At 47.8% G+C, this 20,241-nt stretch overlaps 1 protein-coding gene across 3 annotated transcripts in view; it reads left to right on the top strand.

Moving 5' to 3' along the window:
* COL27A1 (collagen type XXVII alpha 1 chain) overlaps nucleotides 1-20,241 on the top strand; it is a 145,916-nt gene that overhangs the window by 123,519 nt on the left and 2,156 nt on the right. For 2 of the 3 annotated variants that reach the window (XM_050981025.1, XM_009093500.4), the window contains 19 exons: nucleotides 4,208-4,264; nucleotides 4,423-4,476; nucleotides 5,357-5,410; nucleotides 6,751-6,804; nucleotides 8,349-8,402; nucleotides 8,478-8,585; nucleotides 8,928-9,035; nucleotides 10,905-11,012; nucleotides 13,272-13,325; nucleotides 13,893-13,955; nucleotides 14,341-14,394; nucleotides 15,053-15,088; nucleotides 15,405-15,422; nucleotides 15,797-15,832; nucleotides 16,142-16,168; nucleotides 16,391-16,456; nucleotides 16,843-17,011; nucleotides 17,174-17,283; nucleotides 18,017-18,235. In XM_050981025.1, the coding sequence (XP_050836982.1) occupies nucleotides 4,208-4,264; nucleotides 4,423-4,476; nucleotides 5,357-5,410; nucleotides 6,751-6,804; nucleotides 8,349-8,402; nucleotides 8,478-8,585; nucleotides 8,928-9,035; nucleotides 10,905-11,012; nucleotides 13,272-13,325; nucleotides 13,893-13,955; nucleotides 14,341-14,394; nucleotides 15,053-15,088; nucleotides 15,405-15,422; nucleotides 15,797-15,832; nucleotides 16,142-16,168; nucleotides 16,391-16,456; nucleotides 16,843-17,011; nucleotides 17,174-17,283; nucleotides 18,017-18,235 (1,449 nt within the window). The remainder of the gene's footprint in view (nucleotides 1-4,207; nucleotides 4,265-4,422; nucleotides 4,477-5,356; nucleotides 5,411-6,750; nucleotides 6,805-8,348; nucleotides 8,403-8,477; nucleotides 8,586-8,927; nucleotides 9,036-10,904; nucleotides 11,013-13,271; nucleotides 13,326-13,892; nucleotides 13,956-14,340; nucleotides 14,395-15,052; nucleotides 15,089-15,404; nucleotides 15,423-15,796; nucleotides 15,833-16,141; nucleotides 16,169-16,390; nucleotides 16,457-16,842; nucleotides 17,012-17,173; nucleotides 17,284-18,016; nucleotides 18,236-20,241) is intronic. The other variant, XM_050981026.1, reaches the window with a different exon arrangement.

Genomic DNA, 20,241 nt, shown 5'->3' with positions numbered 1-20,241 from the left:
CTCACACAACCCCTCAAAGCTACAGCCTTGCCTGTGCCAGCCAGTGCCAGGACCCCCGTGCCACCAGCACGTGCTTCCCAGACACCACGTGCCCTGTGCCAGGGGCTGAGCCAGCCAGCATGACCCTGAGGATGTGCTTTGCCTGCATCCACAGGAATTCAGCTCAACCTCCAAGCCAGAAGGAGTCAGACTCGTGGCTTTCTGTGATCAGGTCACAGTAACTCCTGCACAAAGCAGCAGATCTCCAGCTGCTGGTGTTTCCCCTCTCCATGGCCCTTGCTCCATGTTCCCTGTGCCCCACCTTTCCACAGCCCCCTGGCTGCAGCTGCCCTGACTCAGAGCCCTGTTTCCACAGTGGCTTTTCCCGGGAGTGTTCCCCCTTTTGCTGAGTCAGCAGAGCCATAACCAGTTCAGGCTGGAGCAGTGACTCACTCTTTAGTGGTTTCCTGTCGGCTCCAGGGCTGCTTGGCTCTCCCAGGGCTGATGGTGTCCTTCACATGCCTTCTGCAGCCATGCTCCCTCCCTCCTGAGATCCCTCTGTAGAAGGCTCTGGGGAGAGCTCCTTGTGACCTTCCAGTACTTAAAGGGGGCTGTCTAGAAGAGGGGAGCAGCTTCCTACAAAAAACAGAAGTGGATTTTGGTTAATGTCAGGAAGGTCTCTACTCAGAGGGTGGCAAAGCACTGGCACAGGTCTGGGCTGCCCCGTCCCTGGAAGTGTCCAAGGCCAGGTTGGATAGGGCTTGGAGCACCCTGGTCTGGTGGAAGATGTCCCTGCCCATGGCAAGGAGTGCAATGAGATGAGTTTGAAGGTCCCTTTCAACCCAAACCGTTCTGTGATTCTCCCTTGGTGTGGGAAGGGAAGTGCTGGTGATGGAGACTGGTCAGTTATGAGGTCTCCATGAAGAGGAGAGATGCTGAACTCTTTCTGCTCATTTTCTGCTCCCCATCACCAAGAGAGCATTCAGCTTTGCCTCTGCACACAGGTGGGAGGGCAGCTGTAGTGCAGACAGGAGCTTCATTGCTTATAAAATGAGTTTGTAAGGATTTGCCCTTGCTGGGGCTTTGAATGGATCCCTTCAGGCTCCTGGTGTCAGGATACCCTGCTCACACCCCACTCTGCCTGGAGTCACTGGGGCAGGGAAAGCTGTTGTGCTCCACTAAGACATTCACATGTCTCAGAAATCTTTCTTTGGGGGTGAACAATGGCCATTGTGCCTTTTCTCCCATTTCCTGCTGCTGAAACACATCCATGGAGGAACAGCTGCTGATGTTCCTGCTGCTCCCTATCTCCATTGCTGCCTTGCTGAACTTCCTGGCAAGTGTGAGGCAAGCACAACCAGCCCAGGATGATGTCAGAGCTCATGACCAGGCACATTGTCAGCTCAGAACCTGCCCCAGAGGTTCCTTACACTTCCCCTGTCGAACCTTGAGCATCCTGGCAAGGAGTTGTGAGTCATGACTAGCAAAAGTAAGGTCAGCCATTGACCCTGCAGCCACTCAGGCGTGCAGATATGTATGTCTATTGCTTAAATTGCAGCTGTAATTTTATTTGAAAACATTTAAAATTGCCATCTTGAAAACTCCTGTAATTTCAGTAGCAAATGATCCCCAAATTATTCATCTGAAGTGCTCAGTGGAGCAATTTGCCCTTCACCAACAAGATGTTGCTCTGCAAAAGGACACTGGAAAAGCACTCCCTGAGTGGATCTGGTGTCAGAAGAGCACAGCAGTGTTATGATAAATTCATTCTACATGCAAGTGTCCAAGCTGAGGCCTGATGAAGCCACCAAAGTGTTCAATGCACCCTGCTAAGAGCAGTCTGCCCTGTTAGTGACCACTGGCAGCTGTATCTCATCACTCATGTTCTCCTGGAAGGCCAGTGGGTCTGCTGACACCTTGCTGGGGAGCAGAAGGAGAAGATGCTGAACCAGGAGAGCACAAATTCGTGTACTGAGCCTCCAGCACCCCTTCCTGCAACATCCAGGTGCTCCACAAAATCTTCAAATTTTCCTATCCACCCTCCCTCATCTCCCAAGATTTGCCTGGATCCCAGCCTAAAGGCAGACAGATTCCTTCCCTCCAGACATCTGTAACCTCTCACAAGAGTGTGAACACAAAAATGGAAGCCTGAAAGTGAGCAATAAAGAGAAAATGGAAATGGGACCGTGAGCACTGTGAGCTGTAAGTGACATGGTGGATGGAGCAGTGCTGAAGGAGGAGAATGTGATGGTGGGGAAGGTCTTCCCTTTTTCAGAGAAGAAAGTTTGGTGAGAGGCACTGCTGTGGAATCCTGCTCCCTTGTGCCATCCCAGCCAGCCACTCCACCACATTTCGTACATTTGCAGCTCCTCAAAGAGGCCTTGCTCAGAGCAGACGCCTGCTCTTGGCAGCTGCTTAAAGCAGTCCAGATGGGATCCTTTTAAAAATTACAAACTGGTGTATCTCACTTTGGGACAGGAGCCAACAACAACAAGCCTTCCCTTCTTCTCCATGCATTTTCCATTTGTATCCTAACATGTTTACTTTGCTGCCCTTTACTCTAACTTTTTTTCACTGCAACTTTCTGAAGAATGAGCACAGACCTTTCATCTCTCTCTCAAGCAGCTGAGGCACCAGGAAGCTCTGGAGGAGCTCGGTTTCACAGTCCTAGAGCTGACCAGGCTGCAGGATTTTCTCAGGCAGGAGACAGAGAACAAGGTGGGGATCACACTCAAGGGGAAACAAAGCCACAATGGGGAGAAAATCCCTGAGTCTTGATGCTCTTCAAGGGTCCCCAGAATGAGGAGCTTTCTCTGAGTTCATCACGCTCATCTCAGGTCCCAAGTGGCAAAGGTGTGCACATCCTGCTTGGGAAGAAGCAATCAGTGCCAAGACTTCTGCATAGCAGCAGACACACTGGGATGATTTTTTCCCCTGAGTTGAGAAATGGTGGCTTTGTTTCCCTTCTAGGCAACATTCCTTAGATAGTGGCTGGAAGGCAAACCAGTTGCCAGGTATTTTGCTGCTGGCTTCCAGCAAGTTCAGTAGCACTGGAAATGTTGGCAGAGCCTGTGAGGGTTTGGTTCCCCTCCTCTCTGCCACCCAAGTTTCTCTCAGAGGCAGGCAGGCTCACCAAGAAATTTCCTTACTATCAGCAGCTGCAGCTCCAACAGGAGAGTAGCCCAGAGAGAAGGTCGAAGAGAGCTGTAAGTACACCAGAAAGGGCTGGTGACACCACTGAGAATTACACAAGTCTGTGAAAAACTTGGCTCTGCAATCTGCTGAAGTTTGGATGTTCAAGGCATCTTGGAGCACCCGAGCACCTCCAATACAGCACCTCCACTGTGCCAGAACCCCCAGAGTGCACCAAAGGAGCTCTGTGACATGTTCATCCTAAGGAGCCAAAGTACCAGAGACTGCTGTGGAGTAGTCAATAACTGGAGGAGCTGGAATGTTGCATTCTTCCGTGGGGAGCTGAGAAACAGCCATCTCTGAGCTGGGCTCCAGAGAAAACAGGACACAGTGACCCTGAGTGACTTTCACAACAGAATTTAAAAGGATAGTGTCTCTGCTAAGTCTTAAGGGATCTCTCTGTGGATGTTTTGGAGAGACCTCAGTCATTAATAAGCCGGGTGATGTTATCTACCAGCCAAACCATGAGCTCTGAGCTCGTGCTGTGGAGCATCCCAGCAAGGAGAGGGGTGTGTGAGAGCATCCCAGCAAGGAGAGGGGTGTGTGAGAGGCTGTCTCACCTGGCTGATGGTAAAACAAGCCCACAATGGTGGCACACAACCCAGGAGCCCATCCAGACCACCCGTGCTCCCAGGACAGCCCAGGCAGCACTCAGCAAGGGTGGGGAAATGCTTGATTAAAGAGTTTGGTTGAACTGTCAGCAATAAAACTCAGAGGCACAGAGCTATTTCCCATATTGGCTTAATTACATCCTGCTTGCTTAGTGTTAGGAGTTGTTGAAAATAACCCTTTGCACCTGGTTACTTAAGGAGGAGAGTTAGACCAAGGAAAAACAACCACCAGAAATCAGGAAAGCAATGTGAAGAGCCAGTGAAACAAACAACACAAAAATTTGTTTAGTCTTTCTTCGGATGAAAAGGGAGTAAATTCAACAGAGGCTTTGACTTCCCATGATATGGAAGGACAGGACTGGGTCTGTGCAGAACATCTGCTCTAAAATCTGCTGTTTATATTAATACTAACATTTTACTCACAGGGACAACAAGGTGATGATGGGAAGGTAGAAGGCCCACAGGGACCGCCTGGAGACAGAGTAAGATGTTAAATCCCTTCTGCAATCAATCCTGGAGTGATTTTGGGGGGTGGATTGGTTGGGTTGCTGCCTTACTTGCAGAGCATGCACAAGCCACTGAGATATTGCAGATGACAGCTTGTTCACATCCACCTCAAGTCTTTGTTGTGCTCTTGTAGGGCCCCGTTGGTGACAGAGGTGACCGAGGGGAGCCTGGAGACACTGGTTATCCTGTGAGTCTTATTCCAAGTGCATGATTCGAAAATGTTTGCCTTGGGGAGGTGCTCCCAGTCCACATCAGCCCACAGAGCTGCAGTCCCAGTTCATAACCTGCTGTTGTCCCTGGCCAGCTGCTGCACATGGCTGTGATTCAGACAAGGAGCAATTCTTTACCTAAAGCAGTAAAAACATTGCTGAAGGCAAGGTCAGCACCTCACCCTGCCCTGCACCTGCTGAGTGAGGATAAAAAATGAGCAGGACCATTTGGGCACAGTTCTCTGTGATTATCAAGGAGACATCCTAGACAAGATGTGTGCATGATGGACAAATTTCAAGACTGATGTGCCCGTGGCTGTAGATTCTTCCATGGGAAGATCTGTGAACTTTAAAATTTGGAGACTTCCAAAATCTTTGCAAGATTTCCCTCAAAAGCAAAGCCAGGGCTATGAAATATCCTGCTGTGCTCCTAATTCCCTCTTTGCAGGACATGTTCAGCTGACTGGGGCTGATCTGCAAAGGCTCCATTAATTAAGTGTTACCTCCATTCAAAAGCACCTGGTCAGAGGGACTCATTACAGTAATTTACAGAAAGTTTTGAATTCCTCAGAGTTGCAGTGCTGCTGCCTTATTTTCTAGGACAGCTGTCTCCAGCTCTTCATTTCCATTAGTGTGTGTGTATTTTAGGATGCATTAGAACACCTTCTTTGCTGCTTAGCTGGTGCTGAGCAGTTCCTCTTCCCAAAGCATATCCACAGGATTTGGGCACTCCCCACAACTTCCCCATTTCTGTATCAGCAGAATGCAGACACATGTGTCTTCTTCTGCCCCTTAAATCACTTTACATTCTTTTTTTCTTTTCTCATTGGCATGTTCCCTCTCTGTTTTTTATTTAAGGGTCAGGAAGGGCTTGATGGCGAAAGAGGAAAACCTGGGCAGCAAGGCTCACCGGTAAGAGATGCTGCTTTATGGTGAGGTACCCAATGCCCCAGGCACAGGAAAAACAGGGAGGTGGGAAGGGCTGCAGTGGGAGTGTGTGGGGAGCTGTGAAATGTGGCCATTTCCATCAGCCAGGCCTATGGAATGGGCATTTTGAGCCATGTTTGAGACTAATAAATGGGTGACCAAACAGGGAGCCCTCCCAGTGCCTGTTTCCAAAACCATCCTTCCTGAATGATCCCTGAGGGACTGGAAATCTTAGAAGATGGGTGGTGGGAGATGACAATGGCAGTGGAAGGATCTGCTTGGAAATGATCCATTTGATGTGCTGCTGGACCAGTGTGAAGTGAAACCATATTATTCCACTTGCAAGATGTTTCCTCTCAAACTACTGAAGGACCTTTGTGAAAGACTAAATTAAATCCAAACTCCAGGGAAGGACTTTTTATTCCCTTGTTACATACAGTAGCAACTGATCTTTATATGTGACTATTGCAACTGTGAGTGCAGCAGCACATTAAATGTAGTTTGTATTGGGAAATAAAGTTGAATCAATTCCCACTCTTTGTAAGGATGTTGGGAAGAACAACAGATTCTATTTTGGGTTTAAAATGGTAGTGCTCTGTAATATGGCCCAGAAATGAGTAGAGCTGCTGCATTCCCCAGTGGATGTTGTTTATTTGGGGGTGGGTAGCCCCTCAGATGATTCAGATGGAAGCAGGAACTTTGGATTGTATTTAGTAAAGGTCCAAAAACAGGCTGAAAAAGGAGAGCTCTGCTGGGACTCCTTCCTTACCATTTATTTGATGTTAGTCCAGAAATTGCCACTGTCACAAATACCAAAAAACCCAGCCAGGCTGGCCAGGAGAAAAGACTGAGATGGGTGTGATGGGGAAGAGAGCAGTGAAATGCTTTACTCCTTAGGCAGTTTGCTGACACCTGACACCCAGGTGAAACCAAGGCAAGGGCTGCAGTGCTCAGAGGGGAGGTGGCACCAGCAGTCACTGTGTAAACTGCTCATCCTGCACACAGTTCCTGCACACAGGCTCCTTCCTGCCCACCTCCCAGCACTGCTCTCCAGACACCATCTGGAATGTGGTGAATGATTTCCACAAATACAGGCACCACCCAAGCGAGGGGCAGAGTTGCTTCTTCTCCAATTGACACCCTGTTAATGCTCTCTGGAGACAGTTCCTTGCTCCTTTTTTCCCCTGGGGCCTGTCTGAGTTTCCCTGAATTGGTTCCATACAGTCAGTGTTATTAGGGCACAAAAAATGCTGTTCTTTGTACTTCATGCAAGATACTGCCAGAAGAGAATTTTAAGCAGATTTTTCCTTGTTTATGATTTGTAGGGGGATCCTGGATCACCAGGCAAGCCGGGAGCAAAGGGATCCAAAGGTGATGTGGTAGGTTTCAGCAGGGTGGATTTACAGTGTCCCAATTTAAAGATTTTTTTTAAAATCTCTAATTAAGAGGACTCTCATGGTTTTGCCCAGCATGTGGGATTTTTGCCTATACTCTGTGCCTTGAAAGGCTGTGGAGATCCTTGTGGGAGGGCTGTAAACATTTGGGTGTCCAAGCCCAGTGGTTTGTTGGCTTTGTGGAGCTGGAGAAGATCAAGATCAGTTGCAGCTCCTGCATGATGGGTGACCCCTGGGCAGGTCTTGAGTCCCTGCCATGGGTTGTGTCTCTTTCCTGTGCCCTGTTTGTGCTGTCTCCAGCCACAGCTGGCTCATCCATCCCCAAGGAGGGCTGAGCCAGGCAAGAGTCTGTCCCTTTCACTTGAACCATAAACTTTTCTGGCTTGAAACCTTCTGGGTTTGGAGTCCATTTACCCATGGAGTTGTTTCTTGGAAGAATCCCTCTAGCTTCTTGTCCTTATTGAGCAAGAAAGCCCAGGACACATGGGTCCTTCAGGGGTCACTGGGCACTCAACACCTACTCCTACCTCCACACCTGGCTGTTGGGACAGTTTGCTAATTATCCTCACAGATCAGGGACTTTATTTGCTAAAACATAAGTATGTGACCTCAATACTCAGCAAATTCCTGCTCTCTCTTGGCAGATATCAGGGGTTTTAATCTGACCCTGCTGGGGGTAATGCCAGAAGACAGTTTTAGGTCTTCTTGGCAAGAAGTGTACCAGGTGATAAGACAAATAAATTCTGATGGACAATCAGAACTGATGGACAATCTGGAACTGCCTTTGAGTCTAATGAATAGCAGGGGCAGCACCCCCAGGAATATTTCTTTTATGTAGCTGGCCAGCCTGGTCCTCTGCAGATGGAGAAACAATGCACAGAAAATGAGTTCTTCAATTTAAAAGTGCTTTAGTACATGACCTCACTGAGAGAGCCCAGTGAAGGTGATGAGGCTGAGTTTTCCGTTCATTCTGCACAAATTAATCCTTTTTACAGCTAATAAACCTCAGGAGTATTTCTTTTCTGCCTTTATTCACAAAGCAGCATTGCAAATTTCGGACAGAAGACACCCTTTTTAATTTCCACTAGCTCTCAAACACAGAGTTACTTCTCAGAGGAGCCCCCCTGAACCCCCTCAGAGGACTCTGGGTCCTGGGTTTGCTGTCGATGAATTGATGGAGGACTCAGGTTTTTAGCATCTTGTTCTAATGTTTGCCAGTGTACCAAATCCTCCCTTGAGTTCATCCTGCTTTTTTTTGTCCTCATCTGCTCTGTATTAGGAAAAATGCAGGTCCTTGCCTTCTAGCTATTCATTCCTGCCCTAGAACTCTCAAGACATACGAAGAATCACTTGTAATAAAACCAAATAGCAGTTCATTCCCCAGCACTGGAGCAACTGACTTTATAAATGTCCCTTTTATAAAAGCCTTTCCAATCGTTATCCAAAAGCACACCCTGAAGTCACAGTCCCAAGTGGAGCTGTGCTAGAACTGCTGCAATTTTAGATGTCTCTCTTTTTTTTACTTGCAGGGTCAAAAAGGAAAGCAAGGAGCACAGGGCAGTGCAGGGAGCAGGGGCTCACCGGTAGGTGAAAATTCAGTTTTCTGCCCCAGAAAACGCTGTCTGGGAGCTCCTTCTTTAATACTTTTGTGATTTTAGGGCATCCTTGGGCTACCAGGTCCTCGAGGAGTGGTGGGAAGGCAGGGTCAAGAGGGTGCCCCTGGAGTGGACGGAGTGCCAGGGAAGGACGGCGTGCCTGGGATGCTGGTAAGCTTCAACTGCAGCCTTGGACAGCAAACACGGCCTTGGAGCTGGAAAACTGCAAGGTAGCACAGGACAAATTATGTGATCCAGCTGTGGATATTCCAGTTTACATGCACCCAGAGCAGATCTACACATATCACTTGCATACAGAGGCAGCAGCTGCCTTTGCACATCCAGATCTGTGAATAAAGTGGGGTGTGACAGACACTCACAATTCTGTCTACCCCTGCAAACCTTTTCCCCTCTTGCTGAGGGCAGAATCCCACCACTCCCCTGTCCCCCCAGAAGCTGTGCAGAAGGGGAAGGGGTTTTGTTTCATAAACCTCCTGTGTGTTTCTTTCCTAGGGAGAGCAGGGAGACGATGGGGACGAAGGCGTGACCGGGATGTCAGGCAAGAGAGGGAACCCTGGCGTGCCAGGACTCCCAGGGGCCCAGGGACCACCAGGATTCAAGGTGAGTTCCTGACTGCCTCAGATGCTGCTGTGAGTGATCCAGTCTGTGAGCCTGATGCCTCTGAGCTTGAGCTCTCCAAGGTCTAATATAGTCTCAGCTCCTGTTGCCATCTCTCACTTAGCTAGAGGCTCTGCAGATCTTTCTTCTCATCATCATCCATCCATCCATCCATCCATCCATCCATCCATCCATCCATCCATCCATCCATCCATCCATCATCCATCCATTATCCATCCATCCATCCACCCATCCATCCATCCACCCAGCCAGCCAGCCAGCCAGCCATCCAGCCATCCAGCCATCCAGCCAGCCAGCCAGCCATCCAGCCAGCCAGCCATCCATCCAGCCAGCAGCCAGCCATCCAGCCATCCAGCCATCCATCCATCCATCCATCCATCCATCCAGCCATCCATCAGCCATCCATTAGCCAGCCATCCATCCACCCATCCATCCATCCACCCATCCATCCACCCATCCATCCATCCATCCATCCATCCATCCATCCATCCATCCATCCATCCATCCATCCATCCATCCATCCATCCATCCATCCATCCATCCATCCATCCATCCATCCATCCATCCATCCATCCATCCATCCATCCATCCATCCATTTTCCTGATGTACACAGCAGCTGAATGTCCCAGAGACCTCTCCTCCCTTACCAAAGGAGCTCAGGAGCCTGCAGACACGTTACAAACACTTGAGTGTTTCATCATGAGAAACCTGGCTAGAAAAAACATGGAGAAGTTGCAGAGGAACTGCCACAGCCAGCTGTAGGGTGTGCAACAGCCAGTGTAGGATGTGCATGGACAACTCCATGGGAGATTCAGGTGTTCTGCTGCTCTGCAAGACCTGAACTGCTGCAGGGAAATTTTGCTGCTTGGTTTTTAACATATTTACTGGTTAGAACAACTGGAGCCAGTATGGGCTTGGACATCACTCTGGGTGGAAGCAGGGACAAGCTGCTTTTGTGACCTTGGGGTTTCTTCCTGGTCCTTGCCCTGATCCAGGCTCACCACAGGATCTAAACTGGACCCACAGCAATTCAGTCGTTTGTAGAAAGACTCTGTAAATAGGAAGACTCCAGCTGGGTTTGGAGAGGCTCTGGGATCTGATTTAAATTAGGGCTCCAAAGCCCTTGATCTGTCACTTGCTGCCCTCCAGCTGCCTTGGGCAGTACAACAGGAGGTGACTGAGACTCCGTGTCCTGGTCACACACTCACACCCTGCCTCCAGGGGAATTTGTTGCCCCTTTTCCAGCTGTTCCACCATCCTAGGCTCTCCCTGCCTTTGCTCCTCTCTCCCACTCTGCCCCAGATTGACCAGCTGGAGCTTGTGCTGCTCCTGGCACCTGGCAAGGGGAAGAAGTGGGCAGCAAAGTGTGGTGCTGGGTGGCAGAAGGCCCTCTCTGGATTGAAGTTGTAGGGTTAACAAAGGGGAATTGTTGGCTTTGCAGCCTCTGGATTGAAGTCCTGCTCTTGGCATGCCTTCAGCATTTTCCAGGAATTAATCATCAATTGCCAGCCTGCTGGGGGAAGAGATTATGGGAAACTGCAGGGCAGACAGAGAATGTAGGAAGTGCAAAGAAGACATTTGCTCCCCTTTCTCTCCCTACCCCCATGCAGGTGGGACAGCTCTGCTGAGGCTCCTGCTCCGGGGGCAGCCCAGGAGGGAACACAGCCATGCCCACCTTGGTCTCACCCTGTGCATCCTGAACATCCTGCCCTGGCAGACCTGGGGCATCCCCTGATGGAGCCACATTCCTTATCCCATCTTTGCCAGCCTCCCATCTATGGCTTTTTCAGCTGAGTGCTGTTCTATTCAGCTCCCCTCCTTTGGAATTACTTGAATTCTGTTCTTTTCAGGGTGAAAGAGGATTGCCTGGACAGAGTGGCCAAGCAGGGAAGCGAGGATCACCGGGAGGAACGGGGCCTCCAGGGAGCCCTGGTGACCCAGGAGCCAAAGGACAGCGGGTCAGTGGTGCAGGAGCTGAGCAGAGCTGGGCCCTGCAGGAGATCCCTGGGGATCCAGCCTGGGCAGCAGGGGGATTCCAGGGAGGGGCTGTGCAGGGGAGCCCATATCCAGCTGGAGCATGACTCTGGGAGAGGGATGAGGACTGGTATTGTTAGGAAAATTAATCCACAAACACCAGAGGTTTATGTCCATAAAGGAGACAGAGGAGTCCTTTTACTTTATTCCAATAAAGGGTGAGGCCATGGGGCATCCCCTGGGATCTCTCACATTTTTGGAGGACACAGCCTCCCTTTTATCCCAATTTCCAGCCACATTTCCCTTCTCTCTTTCCCCATTGGTTGAGGTACTTGAGAGGTACAGACTTCCCAGAACACCTGATCCTGAAGAGCTCCCTCTAATGTATAACCCTGCCTTTTAATTTTTCATTCTTATGGAATTTAGGCTGAGGTGCTTGAGAGGTTCAGACTTCCCAGAATGCCTGATACCAGAGATTTCCCTCCAATGTATAACTCTCCCTTTTAATTTTTCATTCTTATGGAATTTAGGGGCTTTTCTTCCCCATTGTTTCTTTCATCTTTCAGTGTCTAATTTCATTTATCAGCAAACCTAAAGTTTATTTGTAAAAGCAAACATCTTTTTCCTTTCATCAATCAGTGGAATCCTTCCCATTGTTCCTTTTATCTCCCAGTGCTGGTTTTACCTACCAGCAGACCCACAGCTGGTTTGAAAAGACAAATCCACCATTCCTCTCAATATGAAACGAGGCACAGAATGAATCCAAACTACCTCAATAAAATGCACTTGTTTGCTATTTTCTATGAAAGCTCATGCTAACAGTTTTCAAGCTGAAAGGCAGTGACCAACACCACCCTATATGATTTTGTCATTGCTCATAGATCAATTACAGATTATTTTGTCTCTGTGACACAAGTGACACATTCCTTTGCCCCATATTGTCACTGCCTGATTTGCTGCAGGACCAATGACCTTGTGTTCCTTTGGCTGAGATGACTCCATGACATTTAAACCCTTCTGACTTTCCATGTGCTTTTGCCTGAAATTCCTCTAGAAAGAAGGCTTGGTTGATTCTCCTCATGCAGGAAAGACCTTAGTCCCCTGTTAGTAGCAATTTTCCTTTCCAGGACCCAGAAATGGGCAATTAAATCAATTTGTATCCTTGGAAAGTTTCTTGCACTCCAACCAAGCCCTTTCTTGCCAAGCAGTTTCTCACTCTCATGGCCTTTTCCAAGGGAAAACTTCCCAAGAGTGAGGTTTCTAGGCTGATGCTGGAACAGCTGTGCAGTAAAGGGGGTGGAAGCCCCATCACTTGGGTCATTCACAAACCACTGTAATACACCCCAAAAAGCACAGTCAGGGTGGGTGAGACAGTCCTGCCAAAAGGGAGGACAGCCTTATCTGTCTCTGATGTTCCTAACACTGGAGAAGAATCATCTGGTGAAGGTTTCTGACCCCTTTCTTTTTTTTAAACATTGAATCATCTTGAATTTTGACATCTGAGAAGCCCAAAAGTATTAAAGGATGACCATTTCCAGCATGGTGAAAGGAGGATGTTTACATAAGGACATGCTACCCAGGGTGGGTTTTTTATTCTCAGAGTACATGCTATGTGCTGATTCAAGCTTGATGGTCTTTCAACTATTTTATTATTATTTTTCTTACAAAATTGAGGGAAAATCCCTGCAGAGTTGAATAGGAAAAGAATTAGAGATATGCATGGTTTTCCTGGGCTTGAGTGGGAGGTTATGTTGTAGGAACATGCATTTTTTAACAGTTTGAATGAGCATAGTTTAAAATTACAGTTTGAAGTAGTAGGTCAGTCCAGTTTGTAATATAAATAAAAGAGGAGCTTTTTTTTAAAAAAAAAAAATTGAGGCTGTTATTTTGCAGCATGAAATTCCAAGATCAATCTCAGAGTAGATGCTCTGCATCCTGCTTCTGCTGGGCCAAGCCAGAGAAGCATCTGCTGGGAATAGTGCATGTTTGCCTCCCATTTTGGGGACAAAAAGGTGGCATTGGTGAGCTCTAAGGGATCAGGTGAGTTGCTTCTAGCCTGATGTTTGTGTAGCTCCTCCTCCAGGTGTTCTTCATTCTTTCTCATCAGTCCTGCTTGGACTGAGGGATACTCACAGGTTTGTCTCTGGAGCTGCTGAGCTCTTGGTGCATCTCTGAGTGAGCTCTGCAGGCACCAGTGAGAATTTACTGTTGTCCTCTGTTCTTGTCTTGGCTGTCCCATGCAGGGAGACTTCGGAGAGGCAGGATTCCCAGGGATTGCAGGGCTCTTTGGCCCAAAGGTAAGAGGCTGCTGGGGACCAGCTGGTTTTCTGCTCTCACTTTACTGGGGACGGGTCATGCCACACTTGTTGCATTGCTGGCAGCTCTGCAGGAACTGTGGAAATTGAATTTTGATCCCAACTTTCTTAGGTTTATGAATCTTCATTTGTTAAGTGAGTGTGTGCTTACACATGCTTTGTTGGAGGAAAAGGGCAGTGCTAGAGATTCTGTGGCTGTTTTCTCCCCTTCTGACATTTGTATTTCCAGCATCAACCATCAGCCTGCACCTGAGACACCAGTGTGCATTCCTAACTCTGAGAGCCTTGACTTGAAATTCAGACTCATTTTATCACCATATCATTTCCCTGGTGAAGAGGAAACTGTTTGTTTTCTGTCAAAAGTAAAAGCCATGCAAAACAGGAGTGGGGAAAGAATTTACAACAAACTGGATCTTCCCTGTCCCATAGACAAGAGGCAGCACCCCTGTCCTTAAAGCAGAGCTCTAAGCAAGGGCACAAACACAGGGTTTGGTTAATTAGTGCTAGGATTTAGTAGTATTTACCTCACATCTCATTTTTTGCTCACAGGGCCCCCCAGGAGACCTTGGGTTCAAAGGCATTCAGGGACCACGAGGGCCACCAGGTCTCATGGTGAGTGCTTTTCCAGTTTGTGGCTTGGGGAGGATTTTCTCCCTTCAGCCCCATTTCTGTGAGGAGCCCAGTGCTCAAGGCCATGGCACCACCTCTGAGCCCCACAGCTGGAGGTGACCACAGGGCTTGGGGACAGCCATGCTGCACAGGGCCCTCCAGCCACCCTGAAATCCTTCCATTTATGGGGTTTCTGAGGTTTAACAAGGCTCATGACAACCACACTGTCAGGACCTGCCTCTTTGGAAATGGTTTTTTATTCCAGATACAGCAAACACCACCACCAAGAAAAGAAAAGCAGCAAAGATTCAGAGTCTTCACTGAGTCTGCCCTAGTGGAAATGCCTGTCAGGTCCCACGTGGTGGCTCACAAGTCTTTTCTTTCCTAGGGAAAAGAAGGAATTATTGGTCCTCTGGGCATTCAGGGTCCCACGGGAAGCCCTGTAAGTATCCACACTTCTTTCCTGCCTGTATTTTTTAGAAGAGTTTAAATGAGATCCAAGATGTTTGAGGCCAGCACAAGGAGCCCCAAATCCTGCTGCAGCCAGGACAATAAAATGGGTTTTAAGATCAGCAGCTTCAGAAAAGTGCAGGCTTAGTCTCTGGCTGCATAGACAATTTCTGGGAGATTATTAGCTGAGAAGTGAGGAGCAACAATGCAGAAGTGCAAGGTTTTCAATAGACTGGAAGACAAGAATGTTACTGCAGATTTTTGAAAGCCAGATTTTCCAGAGAACCTGGCCTGGGGTGGGGGGAAACACATTTAAATAAACTTTTTTTTTAACATGTATTAAACCTGGGAACCACTTGATTTTGGGAAGTGTTGAAAATCCCTGCCTGCCCTAAAAAGCCCTGAACACAGATGAAAGATCAGGTGAGAGCTTTGTGCAAACACAAGCATGGCACCACTCAGAGCTTGCTCCAGAGATAAAAACCAGTCAGATGAGCTCAGACATTGCCAAAACTGCCAGTAATGGCATTTCTTGCTTTGGGAGAGCCTGAGCTGTGAGTTAGAGATGAGTCCTTGCAAGGAGCTTCTGGGGGCAGCAGCCAGCAGGGCAGCTTGTGCTGGTCAGTGACAGCCACCTCCTGTGCTTTCAGGGCCCCAAGGGAGACAAAGGCAGCCGTGGGGACATGGTAAGTGCTGCTCCCCCCTAAGAGTGCCCCTAAGAGTGGCCCTGAGCAACCAAGAGTCACTCTGGGCTCTGCTGTGACCACAGGGTGCACCAGGCTCCCACGAGGGCAAGACACTGCTTACAGATGTGTACACACATCCACACCCCTCTGCTGGTAAAATTTCCATTTCCTTAACCCAGCAACACTGCACCATGCTGGCCACAGCTGTGCTATCTCCAGCCCTTGCCTTGGGAACAGCACATGGGTGTACAGGGAGATTTTGGGTCAGTGATGAGCATTTTCTGACAGCTTCTGCACTTTTTTTTTTCCCCTGCAGGGTCTTCAAGGTCCAAGGGTAAGTATCTGACATCTCTTTTTCTGACTGAAATCTTGTGTTTAAATAAAACAGTTGCTTTTAGCAAGTGTAAAGCTGCAGGGTGGGTACTTGCACACCTGGAATGGGATGAGTGCCTGGGGATGTGGCATTAGTGACAGCTGAGGAGCTGAGAGGGCTGGGAACAAGGGATGCAGCAGGAATGGACCAGGTGTAGAGAGATGTACCCAGAGCAGGGACAAAATGGAGCCACCCCCTCTCTTTTAAAAGTTTTGGGACAGGCTGCTGTGAGGTGCCAAAAATCCAGCTGGGAACAGATTCCTGCTGGTAAAAACCATGAGAAATGGAAATAAAAACTGGAGATGTTTCACTAACTGATGCCACTCTGTCTTTAGGGTCCTCCAGGCCCACGAGGACACCCTGGCCCCCCGGTAGGTATCTGTGGGAAGGGCTCATGATTGAACCAAGCTGAAATGATGGCCATGACACTCCAGAGGGACTGCTCCCTCACTGGAAATTATGGCTTAGCCCCATTCCTCACACACAAAACCACGTGTGTGAATGCACCAGTGTTTCTTGTGCTTTGGTCCAAACCATCCCCAAGGGTTTTACAGAGACAGCATTGTTGCCTCTCTCACTTCTCTGCACTGAGGGGCATTTCAAAGGCCATGGCTGAATATCTGTGCACCAGTGACTGACCAGCTTCCTGCCTGATGCCCCTTTTCTCCTCTGATTTCCAGGGACCTCCAGGAGTTCCAGCCTTATTTGTAAGTTGCCAATCTCTGTATCTTTGTTCATAAAGATGATCACAAGTCCTGCAGAGCCAAGGGGCTGCTGGGACCTTGCAGACCACACTCAGGTCCAGCAGGAGATGCTCTGTTAGCAGAGCAGTGCTTGAACTGCAGCCTTGGATTGAGAAGTGTTTTCTTGCATCAGGGCACGCTCAGCTTCTAACAGTCTCAGTTTCCATCTTTTTCACACCACACCAGCAGCAAGATGGCTTTGGGGCAGCTTTCCAGACCCTGATCGACTCCAACACCGCGCTCAAGAGAGAGGTACGAGGGCATTTTTGTCTTTGCTTGGGCTGGAGACTGGGAATGGTCCCATCAGTGCTTTCTGTGTGCAGAACACAGAAACAGTTTATACAAAGCCCTGATTTGTCACTGTTCTAGTGGAATATCTGGAATTTATGCAGGCAAAGGTCCCGTTCTGTTGTGTCACTGATTTGTGGAGCTGCAGACCTCCTGACTTTGCCATTGTGACTTTGCCAGCATTTCAGTAATGTCCTGTTTGGGACAATCCAAGGCCTGTGGCTCACTGGCCCCAAGCCACCACAGCCTGTCTTTGACCACTGATTTTTCTCAAAATGATGTAGAAACCCTTGTGGTTACAGCCCTCAGTGGCCCCAGGGCACCCCTGACTTGCCTTTTTTTCTCTCCAGGGTTACCAACACCCAGACCTTCTCATGCTGGACCATGGAGGGGAGATCTTTAAGACTCTACACTACCTCAGCAACCTCATTCAGAGCATCAAAAGACCCCTGGGAACCAAGGAGAACCCTGCACGCATCTGCCGGGACCTCATGAACTGTGAACAGAAGATGACTGATGGTAGGAGGCCCCAGATGTGCAAAGGCTGCATCCTCCCCCACAGGGCTGTTTCTCACAGCCTCCTTCCCTGGGACCAGTCACCAAGAAACCAGAGCTGTCCTTTTGTCATTCTCAGAAAAGGTGAAGTGTCCTGGTTAATCCCCAACTCCTGCATTTCCTCAGGTACCTACTGGATCGACCCAAACCTCGGCTGCTCCTCAGACACCATCCAGGTCATCTGTAACTTCACCAACGGTGGCCAGACGTGTCTCAGCCCTGTCACTGTCTCCAAGGTAGGCACAGCCCAGCCCCAGAGCAGCATTTCCCACTGACAAATATTTACACAGCTTGTGTTGTCCCAGGACACTGGACAGTGACCACAAGGACACGGCACACAGGCTCGGGGAGCATTGGGGTGACACTCAGAACTGCTCTCAGGAGTTAAAAAACACACCAAGGCTCAAGACAAAGCCCTGTGTTCCAGTGGTGTTTAATGAGCCCATAACCTTAACATGACCAGTAATTTTACAAACATGCTGCTCCCAAATCCTTTATTGACTTGACTTAAGTTTGGGTCACTCTTGCATTTTGTTCTCTGCCACCTGGAGAAGTGAGGTCAGCCTAAACACACAAGTTTCCAGTGAAGTTATTGCCATGGGATTTTTGTTGAGGAAGTACCTGTACTAAAAACACAAAGAGCAATGTCTGGGCTCGTTTGCAGATGAACTGGAACCTGATTTGCAAGTGTATTGAGTTTGAAGTTTACATTCTTTTCTTCCTGCTTAACGACCTTCTAGTTTGTTCTGCAAAGCCAAGGGCCTGCTTTGCAGAACAAACTAGAAAGTTTTGTGTCGCAAAAACTTTCCAAAACGCCTTGGCCTCTGTTCCTGATGCCCCTGCTGACATCAGACCCAGCTCTGGGCACGGGTGCAGAATGAAGCAGAGGATGCTCCCCCACCCTGCACTAACCCTGCTCCCCTCAGCCCCTCTGCAGGGTGTCCCCATGACCTCTCTGTCACCTTCCAGCTGGATTTTGACATCGGCAGAGTCCAGATGAACTTCCTGCGGCTGCTGAGCTCCGAGGTGGTGCAGCACATCACCATCCACTGCCTGAACACCTCTGTGTGGAGGGAGGGCTCCTCCGAGAGCCCCTCGGAGCGCGCCCTGCGCTTCAGGGCCTGGAATGGGCAGGTCTTCCAGGCCACTGGGCAGCTCAGGCCAGAGGTGGCAGCTGATGATTGCAAGGTATGATGCTGTGAAAGAGGGAAGAAAAGGGCCAGAACCTGCCACTGTCATATTTTCTGAAAAATCCCTTCGCCAGGATTTCTTTTCCAGGGAAGATGAGAAGCCTCAGAGAAAAAACAATATTATCCCATTTGCTCCTCTCTGTTTGGCTGCTTTGGAATGTGGCTGGACATTGTTTACCAACAAGTGCATGTTTGATTGGTTTTATGTGAATTATTTTTACTTAATGACCAATCACCATCAGCTGTGTTGGACTCTGAAGAGTCAGTCATGAGTTTTTCACTATCATTCTTGTTTAAGCCTTCTGTCTGTATCCCCTCTATTCAGTAGTATAGTTTTAAGAACAGAATAGAATAGAAATTGGAATAAAAATTGGAACAGAAAATGGAATGGAATGGAATGGAATGGAATGGAATGGAATGGAATAGAATAGAATAGAATTTGGAATAGAATAGAATAGAATTTGGAATAGAAAGTGAAATAAAAACTGGAACATAGAATAGAATAGAATAGAATAGAATAGAATAGAATAGAATAGAATAGAATAGAATAGAATAGAATAGAATAGAATAGAATAGAATAGAATAGAATAGAATAGAATGTGGAATAAAAATTGGAACAGAAAATGGAATGGAATGGAATGGAATGGAATAGAATAGAATAGAATAGAATAGAATAGAATAGAATAGAATAGAATAGAATAGAATAGAATAGAATAGAATAGAATAGAATAGAATAGAATAGAATGTGGAATAAAAATTGGAACAGAAAATGGAATAAATAGAATAGAATAGAATAGAATAGAATAGAATAGAATAGAATAGAATAGAATAGAATAGAATAGAATAGAATAGAATAGAATAGAATAGAATAGAATTATAATAGAATTGCCTTCTAAGAACATGGGGTCAGAGTCACTCATCTCTCACTTCATCCTGGGGACTCCTGCAACTACCATGTGAGCCCACTCTGGGGCTCCAGTAACACCTGTGCTGCTCATCCTACAAGGGAGAAGGGTCAGGTTTCTCACTAATTTTTCAGTTCAGGATGCTATACAGCTCCTATGAAGCAGATGGCCTTCAAACAGAAAGCAAAAGATGAATTTCTGAAGTTACTTGTCATGGATAGCAGCAGTTAAATGGCAGAAGGGGGAATGGCTCCCCATGGGTGGTGACCCTGGCTCTGGTCTGGTGCCACACAGAGTCAGGAGACACAGGGCTGCATTCAGGCTCCCAACATTAGGAGTTTGTTTTGGTGGTACCACTCAAGCTCAGTTTTCACCAGCCTGATAAAGAGTTCCCCAAAATGTTCTCTAAACCCACCCCAGCCTTGCTCAGCCCAAGGGACAGTCCCTTGTCTCACAGAGGGATTTTCAGGCTCACAGCTCATGGAGCACACTCCTTTCCAGCAGGACCGACCCCCTGCTTCACCCACTTTCCCTCTGCCCCCCTGATTTATTAAAAATATGGATATTGATCTAGTACCGATATCCAACTGTGATGGACATAAGCTCTCTAACAGTTTAAAGTTAGAAAGTGTGTGTTTATTGTGGGATAGCTTCCAAATACACACTGCAATTTACAGGTGATTACAGAGCCCTTTTATCTATACAAGCATTGAATACCCAAAATACAAATGCATATTCATAACTTTGGTACATCCCATTCCTTGTATGATAATTAGTTCAAAAGCTGTTAACAGGGGTAATTTGTTCCTCAAAATGGGTCAGTGGTCCTTTTCCTGGGGAGGGGTCCCAAAATGAAGAAGTAAATGAAGTCTTCCTCATTCTGACCTTTCTACCTTTTCAATGCAAATCTGATAAATGAACCCTTGGTAGAACTCTCATTCCCCATGTTAATTTGGTTTCAGAACAGAGGAGCCCCACAATTGTCTTATGTTCCTAAAAGCTATTTATCAGTTTCTATATTCTTTATTTTAAACCCAGCTAACCAAACATTGTGTTGACAAGCAATCAATTATTAGTTAACTACTAACTCTTAACTCCA

The sequence above is a fragment of the Serinus canaria genome, chromosome 17 (assembly GCF_022539315.1).
Source record: "Serinus canaria isolate serCan28SL12 chromosome 17, serCan2020, whole genome shotgun sequence".
NCBI lineage: Eukaryota > Metazoa > Chordata > Aves > Passeriformes > Fringillidae > Serinus > Serinus canaria.
This window is presented reverse-complemented; position numbering and strand designations above follow the sequence as displayed.